This window comes from Coregonus lavaretus (assembly GCF_964263955.1).
Source record: "Coregonus lavaretus genome assembly, chromosome: 3".
Lineage (NCBI taxonomy): Eukaryota > Metazoa > Chordata > Actinopteri > Salmoniformes > Salmonidae > Coregonus > Coregonus lavaretus.
The window spans coordinates 10,196,389-10,217,716 of record NC_139990.1 but is presented as its reverse complement, the minus strand read 5'-3'; the positions used below and the strand labels follow the sequence as shown (position 1 = coordinate 10,217,716).

General features: G+C 47.9%; 1 protein-coding gene across 1 annotated transcript in view; it reads left to right on the top strand.

The window, feature by feature from the left end:
* The window catches only part of LOC311121317 (E3 ubiquitin-protein ligase MYLIP-A-like), a 43,807-nt gene extending 23,383 nt beyond the window's left edge, over positions 1-20,424 (top strand). Inside the window, exons 4-7 of the mRNA XM_084157946.1 lie at positions 14,115-14,312; positions 14,694-14,858; positions 16,277-16,706; positions 18,394-20,424. Coding sequence (XP_084014072.1) covers positions 14,115-14,312; positions 14,694-14,858; positions 16,277-16,706; positions 18,394-18,612 — 1,012 coding nt within the window. The 3' untranslated portion in view covers positions 18,613-20,424. The remainder of the gene's footprint in view (positions 1-14,114; positions 14,313-14,693; positions 14,859-16,276; positions 16,707-18,393) is intronic.
* Positions 20,425-21,328: the final 904 nt, after the last annotated feature.

The window sequence follows — 21,328 nt, the reverse complement described above, 5'->3', positions numbered from 1 at the left end:
CTTCAATGCCATACAACAATCCTTCAGTAGCCTCCAACTGCTCTTAAACACTAGTAAAACTAAATGCATGCTTTTCAATCGAACGCTGCTGGCACCCGCCCACCCGACTAGAATCACCACTCTCGACGGGTCTGACCTAGAGTATGTGGACAACTACAAATACCTAGGTGTCTGGTTAGACTGTAAACTCAACTTCCAGACTCACATAAAGAATCTCCAATCCAAAGTTAAATCTAGAATCGGCTTCCTATTTCGCAACAAAGCCTCCTTCACTCATGCTGCCAAACATGCCCTCGTAAAACTGACTATCCTACCGATCCTTGACTTCGGCGATGTCATTTACAAAATAGCCTCCAACACTCTACTCAGCAAATTGGATGTAGTCTATCACAGTGCCATCCGTTTTGTCTCCAAAGCCCCATACACTACCCACCACTGTGACCTGTACGCTCTTGTTGGCTGGTCCTCACTACATGTTCGTCGTCAAACCCACTGGCTCCAGGCCATCTATAAATCACTGCTAGGCAAATCCCCGCCTTATCTTAGCTCATTGGTCACCATAGCAGCACCCACCCGTAGTCTGCGCTCCAGCAGGTATATCTCACTGGTCATTCCCAAAGCCAACACCTCCTTTGGCCGCCATTCCTTCCAGTTCTCTGCTGCCAATGACTGGAACGAATTGCAAAAATCTCTGAAGCTGGAGACTCTTATCTCCCTCACTAACTTTAAGCATCAGTTGTCAGAGCACCTTACCGATCACTGCACCTGTAAATCAAATCAAATCAAATTTTATTGGTCACATGCGCCGAATACAACAGGTGCAGACATTACAGTGAAATGCTTACTTACAGCCCTTAACCAACAGTGCATTTATTTTAAACAAAAAAGTAAGAATAAAACAACAACAAAAAAGTGTTGAGAAAAAAAGAGCAGAAGTAAAAATAAAGTGACAGTAGGGAGGCTATATATACAATAGAATAAAGTGACAGTAGGGAGGCTATATATACAGGGGGGTACCGTTGCATAGTCAATGTGCGGGGGCACCGGCTAGTTGAGGTAGTTGAGGTAATATGTACATGTGGGTAGAGTTAGAGTGACTATGCATAAATACTTAACAGAGTAGCAGCAGCGTAAAAAGTATGGGGTGGGGGGGCAGTGCAAATAGTCCGGGTAGCCATGATTAGCTGTTCAGGAGTCTTATGGCTTGGGGGTAGAAGCTGTTGAGAAGTCTTTTGGACCTAGACTTGGCACTCCGGTACCGCTTGCCGTGCGGTAGCAGAGAGAACAGTCTATGACTAGGGTGGCTGGAGTCTTTGACAATTTTGAGGGCCTTCCTCTGACACCGCCTGGTATAGAGGTCCTGGATGGCAGGGAGCTTTGCCCCTGTGATGTACTGGGCCGTACGCACTACCCTCTGTAGTGCCTTGCGGTCAGAGGCCAAGCAGTTGCCATACCAGGCGGTGATGCAACCAGTCAGGATGCTCTCGATGGTGCAGCTGTAGAATTTTTTGAGGATCTGAGGACCCATGCCAAATCTTTTTAGTCTCCTGAGGGGGAATAGGCTTTGTCGTGCCCTCTTCACGACTGTCTTGGTGTGTTTGGACCATGATAGTTCGTTGGTGATGTGGACACCAAGGAACTTGAAGCTCTCAACCTGTTCCACTACAGCCCCGTCGATGAGAATGGGGGCGTGCTCAGTCCTCTTTTTTTTCCTGTAGTCCACAATCATCTCCTTTGTCTTGGTCACGTTGAGGGAGAGGTTGTTGTCCTGGCACCACACGGCCAGATCTCTGACCTCCTCCCTATAGGCTGTCTCATCGTTGTCGGTGATCAGGCCTACCACTGTTGTGTCGTCGGCAAACTTAATGATGGTGTTGGAGTCGTGCCTGGCCATGCAGTCATGGGTGAACAGAGAGTACAGGAGGGGACTGAGCACGCACCCCTGAGGGGCCCCCGTGTTGAGGATCAGTGTGGCAGATGTGTTGTTACCTACCCTTACCACCTGGGGGCGGCCCGTCAGGAAGTCCAGGATCCAGTTGCAGAGGGAGGTGTTTAGTCCCAGGATCCTTAGCTTAGTGATGAGCTTTGAGGGCACTATGGTGTTGAATGCTGAGCTGTAGTCAATGAGTAGCATTCTCACGTAGGTGTTCCTCTTGTCCAGGTGGGAAAGGGCAGTGTGGAGTGCGATAGAGATTGCATCATCTGTGGATCTGTTGGGGCGGTATGCAAATTGGAGTGGGTCTAGGGTTTCTGGGATTATGCTGTTGATGTGAGCCATGACCAGTCTTTCAAAGCACTTCATGGCTACAGACGTCAGTGCCACGGGTCGGTAGTCATTTAGGCAGGTTATCTTAGAGTTCTTGGGCACGGGGACTATGGTGGTCTGCTTGAAACATGTTGGTATTACAGACTCAGTCAGGGACATGTTGAAAATGTCAGTGAAGACACTTGCCAGTTGGTCAGCACATGCTCGGAGTACACGTCCTGGTAATCCGTCTGGCCCTGCGGCCTTGTGAATGTTGACCTGCTTAAAAGTCTTACTCACATCGGCTACGGAGAGCGTGATCACATAGTCGTCCGGAACAGCTGGTGCTCTCATGCATGCTTCAGTGTTGCTTGCCTCGAAGCGAGCATAGAAGTGGTTTAGCTCGTCTGGTAGGCTTGTGTCACTGGGCAGCTCGCGGCTGTGCTTCCCTTTGTAGTCTGTAATAGTTTTCAAGCCCTGCCACATCCGACGAGCGTCAGAGCCAGTGTAGTATGATTCAATCTTAGACCTGTATTGACTCTTTGCCTGTTTGATGGTTCGTCGGAGGTCATAGCGGGATTTCTTATAAGCGTCCGGGTTAGAGTCCCGTTCCTTGAAAGCGGCAGCTCTACCCTTTAGCTCAGTGCGGATGTTTCCTGTAATCCATGGCTTCTGGTTGGGGTATGTACGTACGGTCACTGTGGGGACGACATCATCGATGCACTTATTGATGAAGCCAGTGACTGATGTGGTGTACTCCTCAATGCTGTCTGAAGAATCCCGGAACATGTTCCAGTCTGTGCTAGCAAAACAGTCCTGTAGCTTAGCATCTGCGTCATCTGACCACTTTTTTATTAGCCGAATCACTGGTGCTTCCTGCTTCAGTTTTTGCTTATAAGCAGGAATCAGGAGGATAGAGTTATGGTCAGATTTGCCAAATGGAGGGCGAGGGAGAGCTTTGTATGCGTCTCTGTGTGTGGAGTAAAGGTGGTCTAGAGTTTTTTCCCCTCTGGTTGCACATTTAACATGCTGGTAGAAATTAGGTAGAACGGATTTAAGTTTCCCTGCATTAAAGTCCCCTGCTACTAGGAGCGCTGCATCTGGATGAGCGTTTTCCTGTTGATTAATGGCCTTGTACAACTCATTCAGTGCAATCTTAATGCCAGCATTGGTTTGTGGTGGTAAATAGACAGCTATGAAAAATATAGATGAAAACTCTCTTGGTAAATAGTGTGGTCTACAGCTTATCATAAGATACTCTACCTCAGGCGAGCAAAACCTTGAGACTTCCTTAGTATTTGATTTTGTGCACCAGCTGTTGTTTACAAATATACAGAGACCGCCACCCCTCGTCTTACCCGAGTCTGCCGTTCTGTCCTGCCGATGTAGCGTATAGCCTGCTAGCTGAATGTTATCATTGTCGTCGTTCAGCCACGACTCCGTGAAACATAAGATATTACAGTTTTTAATGTCCCGTTGGTAGGATAACCGTAATCTTAAATCGTCCATTTTATTCTCCAAAGCTTGAACTGTCATGGGCCTCTCACTCCACCGGGTTACCACCTTAATTTTCTTCCACTCTGCTCACCACTCTCTCTACTCAGCCTAACTAGCTCCACCTGTCCCTGCTCTGCTCTGCTCTAATTACTCTGCCAGCTGCGCTGCATTACCCACTACCTCTCCCAGTATTTAAGGCCCTGTCTTTCAGCTCTCCGGTGTCAGATCGTCTGCAAAGCTCACACCCGGAACCTGTTTGCTCGCGCTTCTGGCTCACCCTGGTTTTGTGACCCCGGACCTGCCTGTTTTTTTGGATACTCTTCTGCCTCAGGAGATCCAGACCTGCTTCTGCCATTACGACTCCTGACTACTCTTCAATCCCGGTAACTCTGACCAGCCTTCTGCCTTGCTACTACGTATTTTGGATTTCCCTTGAACTGTACTGCTGCCTGGTTTCATTCCGCCCTGTTGTGTCTGTGTCTCCCCCCCCCAGGACTTCTGGACCACCCACCACCGGCTTCATAGGACGCATCGCTGCCACTGGGGGGGGCACAGACCCAGCACATTGGACGGGACCCCTGTTACCCCTGGAGCCTTCATTCACTCCCTACTTCCCTTTTCCCTTAAGTTTAATAAACTTTCTGGTGTGACGCAATTGTGGTCCTCTGGTCGTCTGTCTGAACCGTGACAGTACGATCTGACCATTATGGACTCAGCGCACACTTTCCCCGACATGGAAACCGAGGAGCATGAGCAGCAGTTCCAGCAGCGGCAACAACAACTCGCCATGATCATTCAACTCCTCACCAACCTTACCCCAGCCAGTCTGCCCACCAGCCCTGCCCCTGAGTTACCTGCCCCGGTCATTGCAGCCGCTGCTCCGGAACCCAAGATTGGAAACCCCGAGCGGTTCAACGGCGATTCAACCCAGGTCCGGCCATTCCTGACTAGCTGCCGACTTCAGTTCTCCTTGCAGCCAAGGACCTTCGCCACGGAGGGGGCTAAAGTTGGGTATGCCATCACTCACCTGACGGGCCGAGCTCGACTCTGGGGAACAGCAGAGTTCGAACGTCAAACCCCCGCATGTGCAACCTTCGACCTGTTTGCTGAGGAGATGCTGAAGGTGTTTGACCTGGATTCACCCACCGCAGAGGCGTCTCGTGAACTGTTCAGTATTCGACAAGGCAGACGTACAGTCGCAGACCATTCCATCGACTTCCGAACCCTGGCTAGACGAAGTTCTTGGAACACACCATCGTTGGTGGACGCGTTCTTCCATAGTTTGGCTGACTATATCAAGGACGAGTTGGTCTCCCATGAACTGCCTTCCACTCTTGATGAAGCCATCGCACTGACTGTCAGGATCGACAGAAGGATACAGACCCGTCGTCGTGAGAGGGGGCGCCAAGGTCCACCTACTACCGGCATTCGGAGAGATCCGACTGGGCTCCTGTCATCTACTGCCACTCACCCAGGTCAGCTTGATCAGTCTGAGCCTATGGAGATTGGGCGAGCCTCTCTCACTCCTGCAGAGCGCCAGCGCCGCTTCACCTCAAACCTCTGCCTCTATTGTGGAGGTGATGGACATCGTGTGGTAACCTGCCCTTTAAAGGGCCGAAGCCCACCGGGCATAGGGGGAGTCCGGTTGAGTTCAATGACCATCCAGTCCTCCGACCGCAAACCCCTGCTGCAAGTTCACCTCCGCCTCTCTGACTCAACTCACACCCTGGCTGCTCTGGTGGATTCTGGCGCCGAAGCCAACATAATGGACATCAAGCTGGCACGCCAACTGGGACTGGAGAACCTCCGTTTGACACCTCCTATTCCTGCCCGGGCACTGGACGGACACTTACTCGGATCGGTCACTCATGTCACGGCCCCGGTCTCGATGGGTCTGTCCGGAAACCATCAAGAAACTATCCAGTTTCACCTGCTCCCCTCTCCAGGCCAACCCCTCATCCTGGGTTACCCATGGCTCCGCCGGCACAACCCTCAGCTCGACTGGGTGACCGGGGTGATCAGGGAGTGGGGAGAGGACTGCCACCGAACCTGCCTGCTTGCTGCCGCACTACCCCCTCGGCCAGTACCTACTAACTCCGCTCCTGACCTCTCCAATGTCCCAGAATGCTACCATGGTCTCAGAGAGGTGTTTAACAAAGCAAGAGCCACATCTCTGCCCCCTCACCGACCGTACGACTGTGCCATCGACCTCCTCCCTGGAACAGCTCCTCCAAAGGGTCGTCTTTATTCGTTGTCTGCTCCTGAAAGAAAGTCCATGGAGGACTACATCAATGGCTCTCTGTCCGCAGGATTAATCCGTTCATCTTCATCTCCTGCTGGTGCTGGTTTCTTCTTTGTGGGGAAGAAGGACGGATCTCTTCGCCCCTGCATCGACTACAGGGGACTCAACGACATCACAGTGAAAAACCGTTACCCTCTGCCTCTGCTCACCTCTGCTTTTGAGTTGCTCCAGGGAGCCACTGTTTTTACCAAGTTGGATCTCAGAAACGCTTACCACCTAGTGCGGATCCGGGAGGGAGATGAATGGAAAACCGCATTCAATACACCAACAGGCCACTACGAGTATCTGGTTATGCCTTTTGGCCTCACCAATGCTCCTGCTGTGTTCCAGGCTCTAGTGAATGATGTACTGCGGGACATGTTAAACAAGTTTGTCTTCGTTTACCTGGATGACATCTTAATCTACTCCAGAAACCTGTCTGAACACACCCGCCATGTCCAGCAAGTCCTTCATCGTCTTCTGGAGAATTCCCTCTACGCCAAGGCAGAGAAATGTGAGTTTCACGTCAAGACAGTGGCCTTCCTGGGATACATAGTGGCAGAGGGAAGTATCCAAATGGATCCTGCCAAAGTATCAGCAGTCACTTCATGGCCAGTTCCGGAGAACAGAAAGAAGCTGCAACAGTTTCTGGGGTTTGCTAACTTCTATAGGAAGTTTATCCGGAACTACAGTACCGTTGCTGCCCCTCTCACTGCTCTAACCAGCACCAAGCAACCCTTCACCTGGACCCCAGCAGCCGACAAGGCCTTCAGTACCCTCAAGGTGAGGTTCACCTCCGCTCCCATCCTCCAGATGCCTGATGTGGACCGGCAATTCATTGTGGAGGTGGACGCCTCGGATGTGGGAGTTGGTGCTGTGATTTCTCAGTGGGCTGCGGAGGATAGGAAGCTCCATCCCTGTGCCTTTTTCTCACGTCGGTTGTCCCCCTCTGAGTGCAATTACGACATAGGGAACCGTGAGCTGCTGGCTGTGAAGCTTGCCTTGGAGGAGTGGCGTCACTGGCTGGAGGGGTCCACCATTCCATTTCTCGTTTGGACCGATCATAAGAACTTGGAGTACATCCGCACGGCCAAACGGTTGAACTCCAGGCAGTCCCGCTGGGCCCTGTTCTTCACCAGGTTTAATTTCACTCTGTCATACCGGCCTGGATCACGCAACACCAAGCCAGACGCCCTCTCCCGTCAATTCCAGAAGGATGACACCCCCTCCAAGGACCCTGTGTCGATTCTGCCAAGTCCCTGCATCGTTGCAGCTCTGACCTGGGCTGTTGAGGAACAGGTGCTGGAGGCTCTCCGTAACCAGCCAGGTCCCAGCACTTGCCCAGCTGACCGCCTTTTTGTCCCCGAAGACCTGAGGTCCCAGGTCGTTCAGTGGGGACATGACTCCCGCCTAGCTTGTCACCCTGGCTCCACCCGCACTTACAACCTACTCGCCCAGAGGTTCTGGTGGCCCTCTCTGAGGAAGGATGTACGGGGATTCGTCCAAGCCTGCCCCATCTGCAACCAACACAAGTCGTCCTGCCAGCCCCCAGCCGGATTGCTGCAGCCCCTGCCTGTGCCCAGACGTCCCTGGTCTCACATCGCCCTTGACTTTGTCACGGGGCTGCCCCCTTCAAGTGGCATGACCGTCATTCTCACCATCGTTGACCGTTTCAGCAAGATGGCACACTTCATTCCCCTCCCCAAGCTCCCAACCGCCAAGGAGACCGCCCAGGTGGTCCTGGAACACGTCTTCCGGATCCACGGACTGCCTAAGGATGTAGTTTCTGACCGTGGTCCACAATTCTCCTCCGCTTTTTGGAAGGAGTTCTGTCACCTGCTGGGAGCCACAGTCAGTCTGACTTCCGGATTCCATCCCCAATCCAATGGGCAGTCAGAGCGGGCTAATCAGGAGCTCGAGAAGGCACTGCGATGCATGACTTCACGCAACCCCCACTCCTGGTCGCAGCAATTGACATGGGTGGAGTACGCACACAATTCTCTGACCTGCTCTGCCATCGGTATGTCCCCTTTCCAATGTGTTTATGGATACCAGCCTCCTCTATTTGCCAGCCAGGAAGAGGAGGTTACTTGCCCATCTGCACTTGCTTTTGCCCGTCGATGTCGCCGCACCTGGTCACAAGCCCGAGCCACACTCCTCAGATCCGTTGCCAGCTACACTACCGGGGCCAACCGTCGGAGAATTCCTGCTCCCACCTACCATGTTGGTCAAAGGGTGTGGTTGTCATCGAAGAACCTGCCACTCAGGGTGGAGTCGCAGAAGCTGGCACCTCGGTTCATTGGCCCATTCCCTATCATAAGAGTGATTAGCCCAACTGCTGTCCGGCTCCAACTGCCTAATTCCCTGAGGGTGCACCCCACTTTCCATGTGTCTAAGATTAAGCCCATCCATGAGAGTCCGCTGGTCCCTGCTGCGCCTGGTCCTCCTCCTCCACGGCTCGTCGATGGTGGTCTGGTTTACACCGTCCGCCGCCTGCTTCGGTCCAGACGGAGGGGTAGGGGTCTCCAGTACCTCATTGACTGGGAGGGCTATGGACCTGAGGAAAGGACCTGGGTGCCAGCTAGTCGGATTGTGGATAGGACTCTCATCACCGCTTTCCACCAACGGCATCCTGATCAACCTGCAATCCGTAGGGGCCGCCCCAGAGGGGTCCCTAACCGTCCTGCCCGCTCGGCTTCCTGTCCTGTGCCTGATCCTGTCTCGGGACCTGTCCCATCTCCCGACCACGGCCCTCCGGCTTCCTCCGAGGATGAGGACGTTCACTCGGACCGTTCGGAGGAGTTCTAGCCCTCCTCCGGCTCCCCTCCTCCCGCCCGGCGTGGTGTTGCTCTTGGGACTTCTGGGGCCGTCCCTTGGGGGGGGGGTTCTGTCATGGGCCTCTCACTCCACCGGGTTACCACCTTAATTTTCTTCCACTCTGCTCACCACTCTCTCTACTCAGCCTAACTAGCTCCACCTGTCCCTGCTCTGCTCTGCTCTAATTACTCTGCCAGCTGCGCTGCATTACCCACTACCTCTCCCAGTATTTAAGGCCCTGTCTTTCAGCTCTCCGGTGTCAGATCGTCTGCAAAGCTCACACCCGGAACCTGTTTGCTCGCGCTTCTGGCTCACCCTGGTTTTGTGACCCCGGACCTGCCTGTTTTTTTGGATACTCTTCTGCCTCAGGAGATCCAGACCTGCTTCTGCCATTACGACTCCTGACTACTCTTCAATCCCGGTAACTCTGACCAGCCTTCTGCCTTGCTACTACGTATTTTGGATTTCCCTTGAACTGTACTGCTGCCTGGTTTCATTCCGCCCTGTTGTGTCTGTGTCTCCCCCCCCCAGGACTTCTGGACCACCCACCACCGGCTTCATAGGACGCATCGCTGCCACTGGGGGGGGCACAGACCCAGCACATTGGACGGGACCCCTGTTACCCCTGGAGCCTTCATTCACTCCCTACTTCCCTTTTCCCTTAAGTTTAATAAACTTTCTGGTGTGACGCAATTGTGGTCCTCTGGTCGTCTGTCTGAACCGTGACATGAACGTTGGCTAATAGGATTGATGGGAGAGGCAGTTTACTCGTTCGCCGTCGGATCCTTACAAGGCACCCGGATCTGCGTCCACGATATCTCCGTCTCTTCCTCACGCGAATGACGGGGATCTGGGCCTTGTCGGGAGTCTGTAGAATATCCTTCGCGAACGCCTCGTTGAAGAAAAAGTGTTCGTCCAACGCGAGGTGAGTAATCGCTGTCCTGATATCCAGAAGCTCTCTTTGGTTATAAGAGACGATGGCAGAAACATTATGTACAAAATAAATTACAAATAACGCGGAAAAACACACATAATAGTACAATTGGTTAGAGGGCTGTAAAACGGCAGCCATCTTCTTCCGGCGCTTCCCTCTGTACACAGCCCATCTGAAATTAGCCCACCCAACTACCTCATCCCTATATTGTTATTTATTTTGCTCTTTTGCACCCCAGTATCTCTATTTGCACATAATCTCTTGCACATCTAGCATTCCAGTGTTAATACTATTGTAATTATTCTGCACTATAGCCTATTTATTGCCTTACCTCCATAACTTGCTACATTTGCACACACTGTATATATATTTTCTGTTGTATTTTTGACTTTATGTTTTTTACCCCATATGTAACTCTGTGTTGTTTTTATTGCACTGCTTTGCTTTATCTTGGCCAGGTCGCAGTTGTAAATGAGAACCTGTTCTCAACTGGCTTACCTGGTTAAATAAAGGTGAAATAAAAAATAAAAAATAAATAAACACCTCTGGTGTGTTAAAAAAGGATTTAAGCTTGAGCCTTAATGCTAATTGGATGGAGTTGGAGTTTGCAGGACATGAATACACTGTTGGAATTTTGAAAACAAAACTGCCCTTGACAAGGTTGCTGGCTGGCTTAGTGAACAGATAGGGTAGACTGTAATGTTATCAGAGGCTTATGGTATGAAAGTACCCAAATCTAGCTGAACCAAGTACCAGATGTTTTGTTAATGATTCATCCAACATCAGTCAGACATCTAGTCAGGTGCTTCAAAGAGAAATTCCCAATGTTTAAAATTCATCCAAAAACAGGTTATACCTTTAATCATTTATCACCATAATTTACATGAAAAACTTATGTTGCGTTGGCTAGACTTGGGTACACAAGCTGTGTTCCTATTCCCAAGAATCTATGGTTGGTGCTCAAAACAAACAATTCGGTGTGAAATACTATTATAATTTACTACACCCTAACCCATGATTTTCTCCAGCCATAACATTGCCTTCTAGTTACCTTTTGGCTATGAACCAGTCAGTAGTGTGCAGCTGACATAAAAATTAGTACCATGAGAACCTGGTATGAGTTACACTGGCAATGCAGACAGTAGCACAGTTTGGAAATCCCCAGCACACATACACACACATCACCCAATGTGTGCAGAGCAACAGACACAGAGGAAACCACACTGAACAAAAATATAAACGCAACATGTAAAGTGTTGGTTTCATGAGCCGAAATAAAAGATCCCAGTCATTTTCCATACACACACAAAGATGTTGTGCACAATTTTTTTACATCCCTGTTAGTGAGCATTTCTCCTTTGCCAAGATAATCCATCCACCTGACCGATGTGGCATATCAAGAAGCTGATTAAACGGCATGATAATTACACAGGTGCACCTTGTGCTCGGGACAAAAGGCCATGTGCAGTTTTGTCACACGGCACAATGCCACAGATGTCTCAAGTTTTGAAGGAGCGTGCAATTGGCTTGCTGACTGTAGGAATGTCCACCAGAGCTGTTGCCAGAGGGTTTGCACAACCGAACAAGTTTTGCACAAACTGTCAAAAACCGTCTCGGGAAGCTCATCTGCGTGCTCGTCATCCTCACCAGGGTCTTGACCTGACTGCAGTTCGGCATCGTAACCGACTTTAGTAGGCAGATGATCACCTTCGATGGCCACTGGCATGCTGGAGAAGTGTGCTCTTCAGGGATGAATTCTGGTTTCAACTGTACCGGGGAGATGGCAGACAGCGTTGCATGTATGGCGTCGTGTGGGCGAGCGGTTTGCTGATGTCAATGTTTGTGAACAGAGTGCCCCATGGTGGGGTTATGGTATGACATACGCTACGGACAACGAACACAATTACATTTTATCGATGGCAATTTGAATGCACAGATACAGTGATGAGATCCTGAGGCCCATTGTCGTTCCATTCATCCACCTCATGTTTCAGCATGATAATGCACGGCCCCATGTTACAAGGATCTGGTACACAATTCCTGGAAGCTGAAAATGTCCAAGTTCTTCCATGGCCTGCATACTCAGACGTGTCACCCATTGAGCATGTTTGGGATGCTCTGGAGCGACGTGTATGACAGCGTGTTCCAGTTCTCGACAATATCTAGCAACTTCGCACAGCCATTGAAGAGGAGTGGGACAACATTCCACAATCAACAGCCTGTTCAACTCAATGCAACGGAGATGTTGTGCTGCATGAGGCACACCAGATATTGACTGGTTTTCTGATCCATGCCCCTACCTTTTTTGTAAGGTATCTGTGACCGTCTGTATTCCCAGTCATGTGAAATCCATAGATTAGGGCCTAATTTATTTCAATTGACTGATTTCTTTATATGAACAGTAACTCAGTAAAATCTTTGAAATTGTTACATGTTGCGTTTTATATTTTTGTTCAGTATAGATAACACCACAGCTCCACCACAGGGGTTGGGTTAAAAGCAGAAGTAAGATTTTGGTTGGACCCTGTGTGCAATTGGCCAATAAAGTGATCTTTAATTTTAATATTAAACAACACATGCTCACAAGGTTCAGAAAGAAAGCACACCCTTCCTTCCTCTCCCATGTTGACGCCATGTACCCACTTGTTTTTCACCAACGGAGGTTGGTTTGCAATTGGAACAACAAAGTTTGTCCCACGACCGGGAGACCCATGGGGCGGCGCACAATTGGCCCAGCGTCGTCCAGGGTAGGGGAGGGAATGGCCGGCAGGGGATGTAGCTCAGTTGGTAGAGCATGGCGTTTGCAACGCCAGGGTTGTGGGTTCGATAAAAGAATGTATGTGCTAACTGTAAGTGGCTCTGGATAAGAGCGTCTGCTAAATGACGTAAATGTAAATGTTATGATGTCACCCAGCATGACATGAGCAACAGACGGAGGAAATGTGGGTAGTGTCCGAAATGGCTCCCAATAGCTAGCTAGTGTCCAAAATGGCACACTATTTCCCCATAGGCTCTGGTCAACAGTAGTGCACTAGATAGGGAAAAGGGTGCCATTTTGGACGCAAACTTGATAACACATGGTCACGATGTTCCCTCTACAGAGACACACCCTTCCCGTGTTCCTGCAATGCAGTCACTTGTTTTTCTTAGTCATGAACCAAACCTGTTCAGGCATTGAACTGAAAACCTAAGGGAGAATTAGAGCTACAGTAGCAGGTTTGAGTTTTAGCCAGTTAAATGTCCTACATATTCTGGAAACACTCTAAATCATACAAATCAAAACTTGATATAGGAATAGTATTTTATCTTACTTGACCCATTTTCCTTTAAACAGCCATAAAAACCAGGGCTATAACTAGGTGTTAAACATCAATTTATTAATCCTTTCTGTGAAACTAAACCTAAAAGCGAGTCAATGCCCACATCCGTTTCGTTTTCCACCACCAACCCATAAAGCCCACAATACACTCTCACTTACTCACTCACTCACACGCAATAACAACATGGTTGGGAGAACCATGCCAGGGAGTAGCCCAGCAGCTCGTTGACTGGTTAAATCAACAGTTTGAGAAGCAGCAGTTTGGGTGCAGGCCAAGCTAAACTAGGGACTGTTTGTGCTAGGTCAGAGGACAGATCTATTGCTGTGTTTACACACACTCTAGGATATACACACACTCTAGGATATACACACACTCTAGGATATACACACACTCTAGGATACAGATGAAGGCATAGACACTCTAGGATCCCCCCTGACATTGTAATTGGAGGGTAAATGCAAATGTCAATGTACTGGGTTTAATCAGGCTTATATGGACATAATATTCTCTTGTTAGTTTGTTGTCAAAATTATAATAGCCCATTTGGTGAGCTCTGTTTGTTTTTAGTAATTGGCGAAAGCATACTTCTATTGCACTATGGGTAATTTTCTGGACATTCTCGCTCCGTCTAATCAAGTTTATGCCTTGGGAGGATGACACAACCAATATCTGTACTGTTTAATTATGTCATAACATTTATTGCAGAGGCTCACATTACATTCTAGTAATTGATTCCCTTTATTATTTGCTCAGATTAGGGGGATGATGGGATTATATTAGAAAATCTGCTCTCTGGGTGACCGATTTGATTGACAGCTCAGGCAGCACCCAGCAGTCTGTCACGTTCAGCTGTGTGAAGATGTGATTTCTGTACTGTTTTCTCACAGCCTTCCCATGAAATGAATACAGAATATGAACTATTTGAAGCATGGTTGCTCTGTGTAAATCCTTTTGAAGCTCTGCATGTGAACCAGTAGTGACACTGCCGTCTCTTTCTCGATCCCTTCCCTCCCTCCACAGTATAATCTCTAAGCACAAGGCGTTGGAGGGTCAGAGCCTGGGGTCGGTGGAGTACCAGGCCCTGCAGCTTGTGTCCAGTCTGGAGCACTACGGGGTGGAGTGGCACTGGGCCAGGGACGCAGAGGCACAGAGGCTGGCCATAGGGGTGGGTCCGGAGGGCATCACTGTCTGTAAAGAGGACTTCAGCCTGGTCAACAGGTAAATGAAGGGTCTTCAGGCTAGTTAACCAACTGCTCCATATCTTGTGTAGTCAGCTCAGACATAATAGAGACTAAAACCATATCATCAGAGCGCTTTGTATGTGGGGCGTACAATATACAATCTACTGTAAATAGTTCAGAGGATCTCCTACAAATACTGTGCCTTACTGGAATGTCAATATCTATGAAGTGGAAAGTCCCCCTGACTTATCCCACCATCTTTACCTTTGAGGAAATCTCTTATTGTTCTGCGATTGTCATCATGAAACTGAAATCCTGTAATATTACAAAATGTTATTGTTGTACAACATTGTGTAATGTTACAGGATTGTAGTTTAAAGAATAGTTTCCAACTTCAGCTTTTTTTATCCATTTCTAGGATCAGCTATCCCATAATCCAAATAGCTACCCAGTCAGGGAAGAGTGTTTACCTGACGGTGATCAAGGATACCAGCGACAGTGTGGTTCTGCTATTCAAGCTAATCAGCAACCGGGCTGCCAGCGGACTGTACCGGGCCATCACAGAGACTCATGCCTTCTACAGGTGAGGGGACAGGAGAGGATTCACTTGTGGGGAGCCGAAACACAAACACGTGCAGTCCAATTATACAGTGCACCCTGCATATAGTGATCATATCTGTGCAGTTGGATTTGATCACCAAGTGATCCAAGGCATTATTGATCAAATGTTCCATGTTCTCTGCAAACTATTTAGTAGGGTTGAAAGGAGAGCCTCTGAGTATAGTATAGAGCCACAAACACTGACAACCACCCATGGGCTGCACGGTCATGCTAATGTGTTGACAACATGTTTGTTTACACTACCAACTGGAGCATCCTCTAAATGTTATTTCTGTCACTTATTCAGCCAACTTTACGGCCCTCAGAATACACTAACGCTCCTGGAGTGCTGTGGCATTCTACTGCCTAGGGGATAGCCAACCAGTCACGCGTTTCACTTCCCCATTTTAGAAGTCCTGATAGGTCAGGTTCTCTCAGCAGACTCAACGTTCTGCTCTGTTGTGAAGTGCTGCTTGCTGAATATGCATCCTGAACTACTCCTGAGTGGCGCAGTGGTCTAAGGCACTGCATCGCAGTGCTAACTGTGCCACTAGAGATCCTGGTTCGAATCCAGGCTCTGTCGCAGCCGGCCGCGACCGGGAGACTCATGGGCGGCGCACAATTGGCCCAGCGTCGTCCAGGGTAGGGGAGGGAATGGCCGGCAGGGATGTAGCTCAGTTGATAGAGCATGGCGTTTGCAACGCCAGGGTTGTGGGTTCGATTCCCACGGGGGGCCAGTATAAAAAAAGATGTATTCACTAACTGTAAGTCGCTCTGGATAAGAGCGTCTGATAAGAGCGTCTGCTAAATGACTAACATGTAAAAATGTAAATGAACTACAGTTGTACACATTCACTGAGACTGTGCTATGTATGGTCCTTAGGACGTTTGTTGAAGCCACTCTATCTACCAATTCACCAAATCATTTTACATGTCCTTGGTCTGAACTGATTGATGAAGCCATACTGTACAGGTCTAAGTGTTGATATTAATGAAAAAGTGCTTAATTCTTCCTGGAAAAATGGATGTCAGCCATTTAAATTGTCCTACTGCAGAGCAATGAGATTGTTCACAGCTGGGTTACAATAGACCCAAAGGTCCACAGATGACCTCTGGTTGTGTGTGGGGGGTTTTGCAGAACCTTTCTCCATGTCTTCCCCAGGTTGTGCAGGTGGGGCTTGTTCTGTACTTGAGCTTAGTGTAGTGACTATTTTTCTGAATAAGTTTAGAGGATTTCTAGTTCTTTATTGCTGTTAAACATGATCAATCACATGTATAGGTTGAGTCAAAGGGGAAAATGGAGGAATCAATTGATTAAAAAATAGTGTCCAACATTCGATGACCGATGAAGACAAAATGAGATCGACTTCTTGGTTAATAACGTCTCCCTCTCTCCTCCAGGTGTGACACGGTGACCAGCGCAGTGATGATGCAGTACAGCCGTGACTTCAAGGGCCACCTGGCCTCGCTCTTCCTCAACGAGAACATCAACCTGGGCAAGAAGTACGTCTTTGACATCCGACGCACCTCCAAGGAGGTCTACGACTATGCACGCCGGGCGCTCTACAATGCCGGCATCGTGGATCTGGTGGCACGAGCGGCGGGGACAGGCGGCGAGAGGACGCCATCGGGGCACAGTCCCCTTCGTGGCAAGGGGGAGGGGATGGGGGAGGACTGTGGGAGCTGCCAGCAGAGCAGGGCGCTGCTGGAGAGACTAGAGAAGCTCAGAGAGGCTCTGCTGTGTATGCTGTGCTGTGAGGAGGAGATAGATGCAGCCTTCTGCCCCTGTGGACACATGGTGTGCTGCCAGACCTGCGCCAACCAACTACAGGTAAGGAGACCGAGATGGAAGTGAATGCTTGTAAATTATTGAATGTTATGTTCTGCATGTTGATTTTGGTCAAATTGAGAAACAACTGCTAGTCCATGATAGAGAGAACACTTGAACTATGCACATTGATTTTGTTGATGGTTTTTGGTCAAGTCGACATTAGGATGCCACCACTACAATCTACCCCCAGAATATGCAGCTGTCTCACTAGGTTTAAATGTCTTCCTTTTCTCATCTTTCATGAGGACATATTTCAGCTTGGTCTTAATAAACTACAGCAGTAGGACAGAAACCAATACGATCCTTTGTCCCCTTGAAGGAAAGAACACTTGGAAATGTAGGACGCTGTTGAAGAGTATTGGAACCTGGACAAAGTTTGTTAGTGATGGTAGTGGTAGTCCTTGGCATAACACAACAAGCACACTCTGGGGTTCTTGCTGTGTACATGAGTGGCAGAGCACGGATTCAAGGAGAATACTTCTCTTTTCTCCTGAGTCACTCTCCCTCTGAGCAGTCTCTCATATCCATTTTATGACTTTTAAAAACCGATCCAGCGTTTTCCTCATGTATGGGTTCAGCTAACCTCATTGGCCCTCCCACTAATCTCCTAAATTTTATTTGAACTGCCGCCGCAGACTGTGAATTAGTGGCTGTGGATTAAAGCTGCCGGCAGCAGGCCAGCAAATGTTTATTCCATTAAATCCACAGGGAAACGTGTCGTGTTGTGTGGCTGGACCCAAACACAGTGAGAGGAGAGAACTGACACGCAGGGAAAACATTTCAGGGAGAAAAAATCATTCCAAGATGGCCGCCCCCTTAGCTTTTTCTGAACAGAGTGTATCGTGGGTAATTCGATCTAGAGGTCCCGGTTGGTTAACTAACAGGCTTTTACACGGCTTCAATACAATTGACTGGCTAAATTAAATTGGAGTGTTATTCCACTACTCTTCACTGTCACTTTGACAGACTGGTTAGTATAATTGGTCTGTGTTCTGGATGTCTTAAATATGTTTCTGAGAGACTGGCTGCCTGGTCCATTCTGCAGCCCAGGGCATGTGGTGGTGGTGGTGGGTGTTCATGCATTTATGTAATGAGTTTGACTCACATGTGAACAGCCAAAACACTGCTGAGGGGAGGACTGCGCAGTGGTCTAAGGCACTGCATCTCAGTGCTAGAGGCGTCACTACAGACCCTGGTTCGATCCCGGGCTGTATCACATCCGGCCATGTTTGGGAGCCCCATAGGGCATTGCACAATTGGCCCGGCGTCGTCCGGGTTAGGGGAGGGTTTGGCCGGGTTAGGCCGTCATTGTAAATAAGAATTTGTTCTTAACTGACTTGCCTAGTTAAATAAAGGTGCAAAAAAACTAAAACAAATAGTGGTTGATTCCATTCCAGCCATTATTATGAGCTGTCCTCCACTCAGCAGCCTCCACTGATAAATACAGTGTGGTTTATGAACCATTTGAAAAATAGTGTGAACCCTGCTTTGAAGCATTGTGGCTCTGCATGTGAACTACTTGTAGCACAGTGGTCCAAAGACCGTAGTAACACTGCCAATGCTTTACCAAACCTCTGACAGCCAAGTCTTCATGTTCTTTGATACAGTATGTATTTGACCTGTTCCTTATCTGTAACTTAACAAGTGACCGCTAGTCTTATGTTGACGTTCACCCATCTCTCCCCAGTTGTGTCCGGTGTGTCGATCTGAGGTGGAACACGTGCAGCATGTCTACCTGCCCACCTGCACCAGTCTCCTGAACCTCAGCAACACCTCCCACGACGACAACAGCAGCCCCATCCACAGAGCTATAGGTGGGCTAGCACACCCCTGCCACACCAAGGCCCACTCCAATACCACCAACAACCACCACGACTCCAACAAGATCTACCAGACTGAGACATAAACCACACCCCACTCCCAGATTGCGTCCCAAACGGCACCTTATATAGTAATGTCGACAGTAATGCACTACATAGGGAATATGTTGCCATTCCAGGCATAGTCCAGTCCCAACACCACGGTTTCGGTTTCTTTGTTTATCACCTTGCCATTCTGACAGTGGTATTTCTCCACTCTCAACTGTCGACTATATATATATTTTTTAACCAATGATGGATTTGGGATTTTGAATTTCCACCCCTCCATTTTAGATTTAGGGTTATTGCGTATTATATTTTCTTAATTTAATTGCATCAGTTGATTTGATCAGCAGTAGCGGCGCTATTTGATTTATTTCATTTGGATTGAGCTTTTGTTGTTTTTGTGTTTTCCGCTCCATATCTGTGTACAGAATGTGAATTATCTATTGGGCTCATAACCTGCAACGCTTGTACAATATGAGGGAATTCTGTGTTTTAGGAGAATAGTAGGCAACATACATCATCGTTCAGTTGTTTTATAAGTATATTTGCATTTTTAAAAAAGGTTTCTTCGTTTTAAGCTTTAAGAATCTAATTTTATGGTTCTAATGGAGTGAAATGCATTTTTTTTTTGTTCTGTGGTTTCCATGCCAATGAGAAGTTATTTGGGGGTAGGAAGCCGCACAGCCCTGGTACAGCACTGCATTCTGATTTAGAGAAGGACTGTCCGAAAAGGCACCCCATTCCCTATGTAGTGCACCACTTTTGACCAGTAGTGCACTTTGCAGGGAAGGGGTGCAATTTGGGATGCACCCAAGGGGATGTCTTGACGATATGCCCGGTATTAATGGGTAGATGAGTCCCAGAGTTCTGGAACCAAACCAGAACTCTGACAGGGAAAGAGAAATTGTTGAATCTCCTAGTCCATTCCCAATGGGTCGTATAAAGTAACTCCACTCTCGTGAAAAAAATCCTGACTCACACGGAACTCCATGAGCTCCAGCCATTCAGCATTTTATCCCATAACAACAGAACCTTCACAAATGGAGGCCCCCAAAGTAAGATGCTCCCTGTATTATTTTACTCAATAAGTGATCAGTGATTATTTATTAGTAAGGCTGTTTTTCTTGCCTGATCCCAGATCTGCTTGTGTTGTATAACTAACCCAGACTATAGGAGTTAGCTATACAGTACAAACAGATCTGGGACCAGGCTACTGTTTTTCAGCCTCTACTGTGTAGCGGTGTGTGTGCTTCCTCAAAACCTCCGTACTTCTGTTCTATGTGGTCAACTAGTGAGTTCCTTTAGATTTTATTATTAAAGGGTACTAGTCGATCTGTCAGTGCAATACTAGCTGCTTTTTGAGTTTAGTTTTTTTTTTTGGTGGAAGAAAATAATCTTGATCTACATTGTCACTTTACCAAGGAAACTTCCCAAGTGTATTATCCGTAGGGTTTTGCCTTAATGTAGCAAACACAGGGTTGCGTCCCAAGTGTCACCCTATTCCCTATACAGTGCACTACTTTTGACTAGGGCCCATAGGACTCTGGTCGAAATTAGTGCACTGTTTAGGAATAGGGTGCCATTTGAGACAACCACATTGTGTTTTGGTATGCATTCTTTCTTTGCACAGACTTTCTTTGTTTGAAAGATAAAGAAGAGGAATATGTTGTCTTTATTGCTGACACCATTTGGCACATAGTCAGTGCAGGGGATTGATTATTTGATCACTTTGTACAAGTAGGATTTGTTTCTGTTTTCTGAAGCAAAAACGATGCTCTGTAAATGTAGAAAGAACTGTCTTTTATATATTGTATTTCTTTGAACAAGAAAAGTATTAATAAAGTTATTTTTTTTTTAAACATGTCTGACATGTTTTTGTTCATTGATTTGATTATGGCTTTGACAGTGAAGTTACCCCCTTTCACCGCTCACTCACACTTTTTCACAATTCTCAGTGGGGACAGTCACTACTGAAAGGTCAGATAAAGAAATGGGGTTAGATCACTGAGCGTCTCGTGACTAAAGATTGGAGGCTCATGGGGTTAAGGTATTGCCTGGTATGCCATCTCATTAAATGAATGATAGTGTTTCCTGTCATTTTAAGTAGTAAATCCATTACGGTTTCTGTATACTGATGTACTGATCTTGTATCAGAATGCATGCGGTCAGAGAATTGCACAGACAGTACAGTGCCAATATGTCTCTTTTTAGTATTGATTATTTTAGGTCAAGCTTTGCTTCACTGTGATAATAGTTTGGAGATCGAGGGGAGGTGACACCATAGACCGTTGCAGAGTACTGATCCCTATCTGTACACACACACCACACACAGTCAGGCAAAATCAATGCTGTTAGATTCCAAGGGCACTGGTGACCGCTGGAACAGAGGGAGAGTTCAGGAAGACAGGTGATTGCTGCTCACCGACATGAACCCCTAAACCTTTCTTTCCCAAAAACCTTAACCTTGCTGCCCTGCGGTCACACAGAAAATGGTGTCTATATTTCGCCTCCTGAATGTCTAGTGAGGCTGACTGGCTTTAAAGGCACAATCTGCAATATTTACAGCTGTTCAATGGTCCTTTCAATGAATGATTTATAAATGCCCAATGATTCTTGAATGACTTTAAACCAAGTGGTGGGGCTGAAAAAACATTTGTCTACCAAACAAATTGCAAATTATGGCTTTAACCCTTATCTTAGTGTTGGTCTATATGGAGCTCAATAGGAGGCAACATAGTGTTGGTCTCTATGGAGATC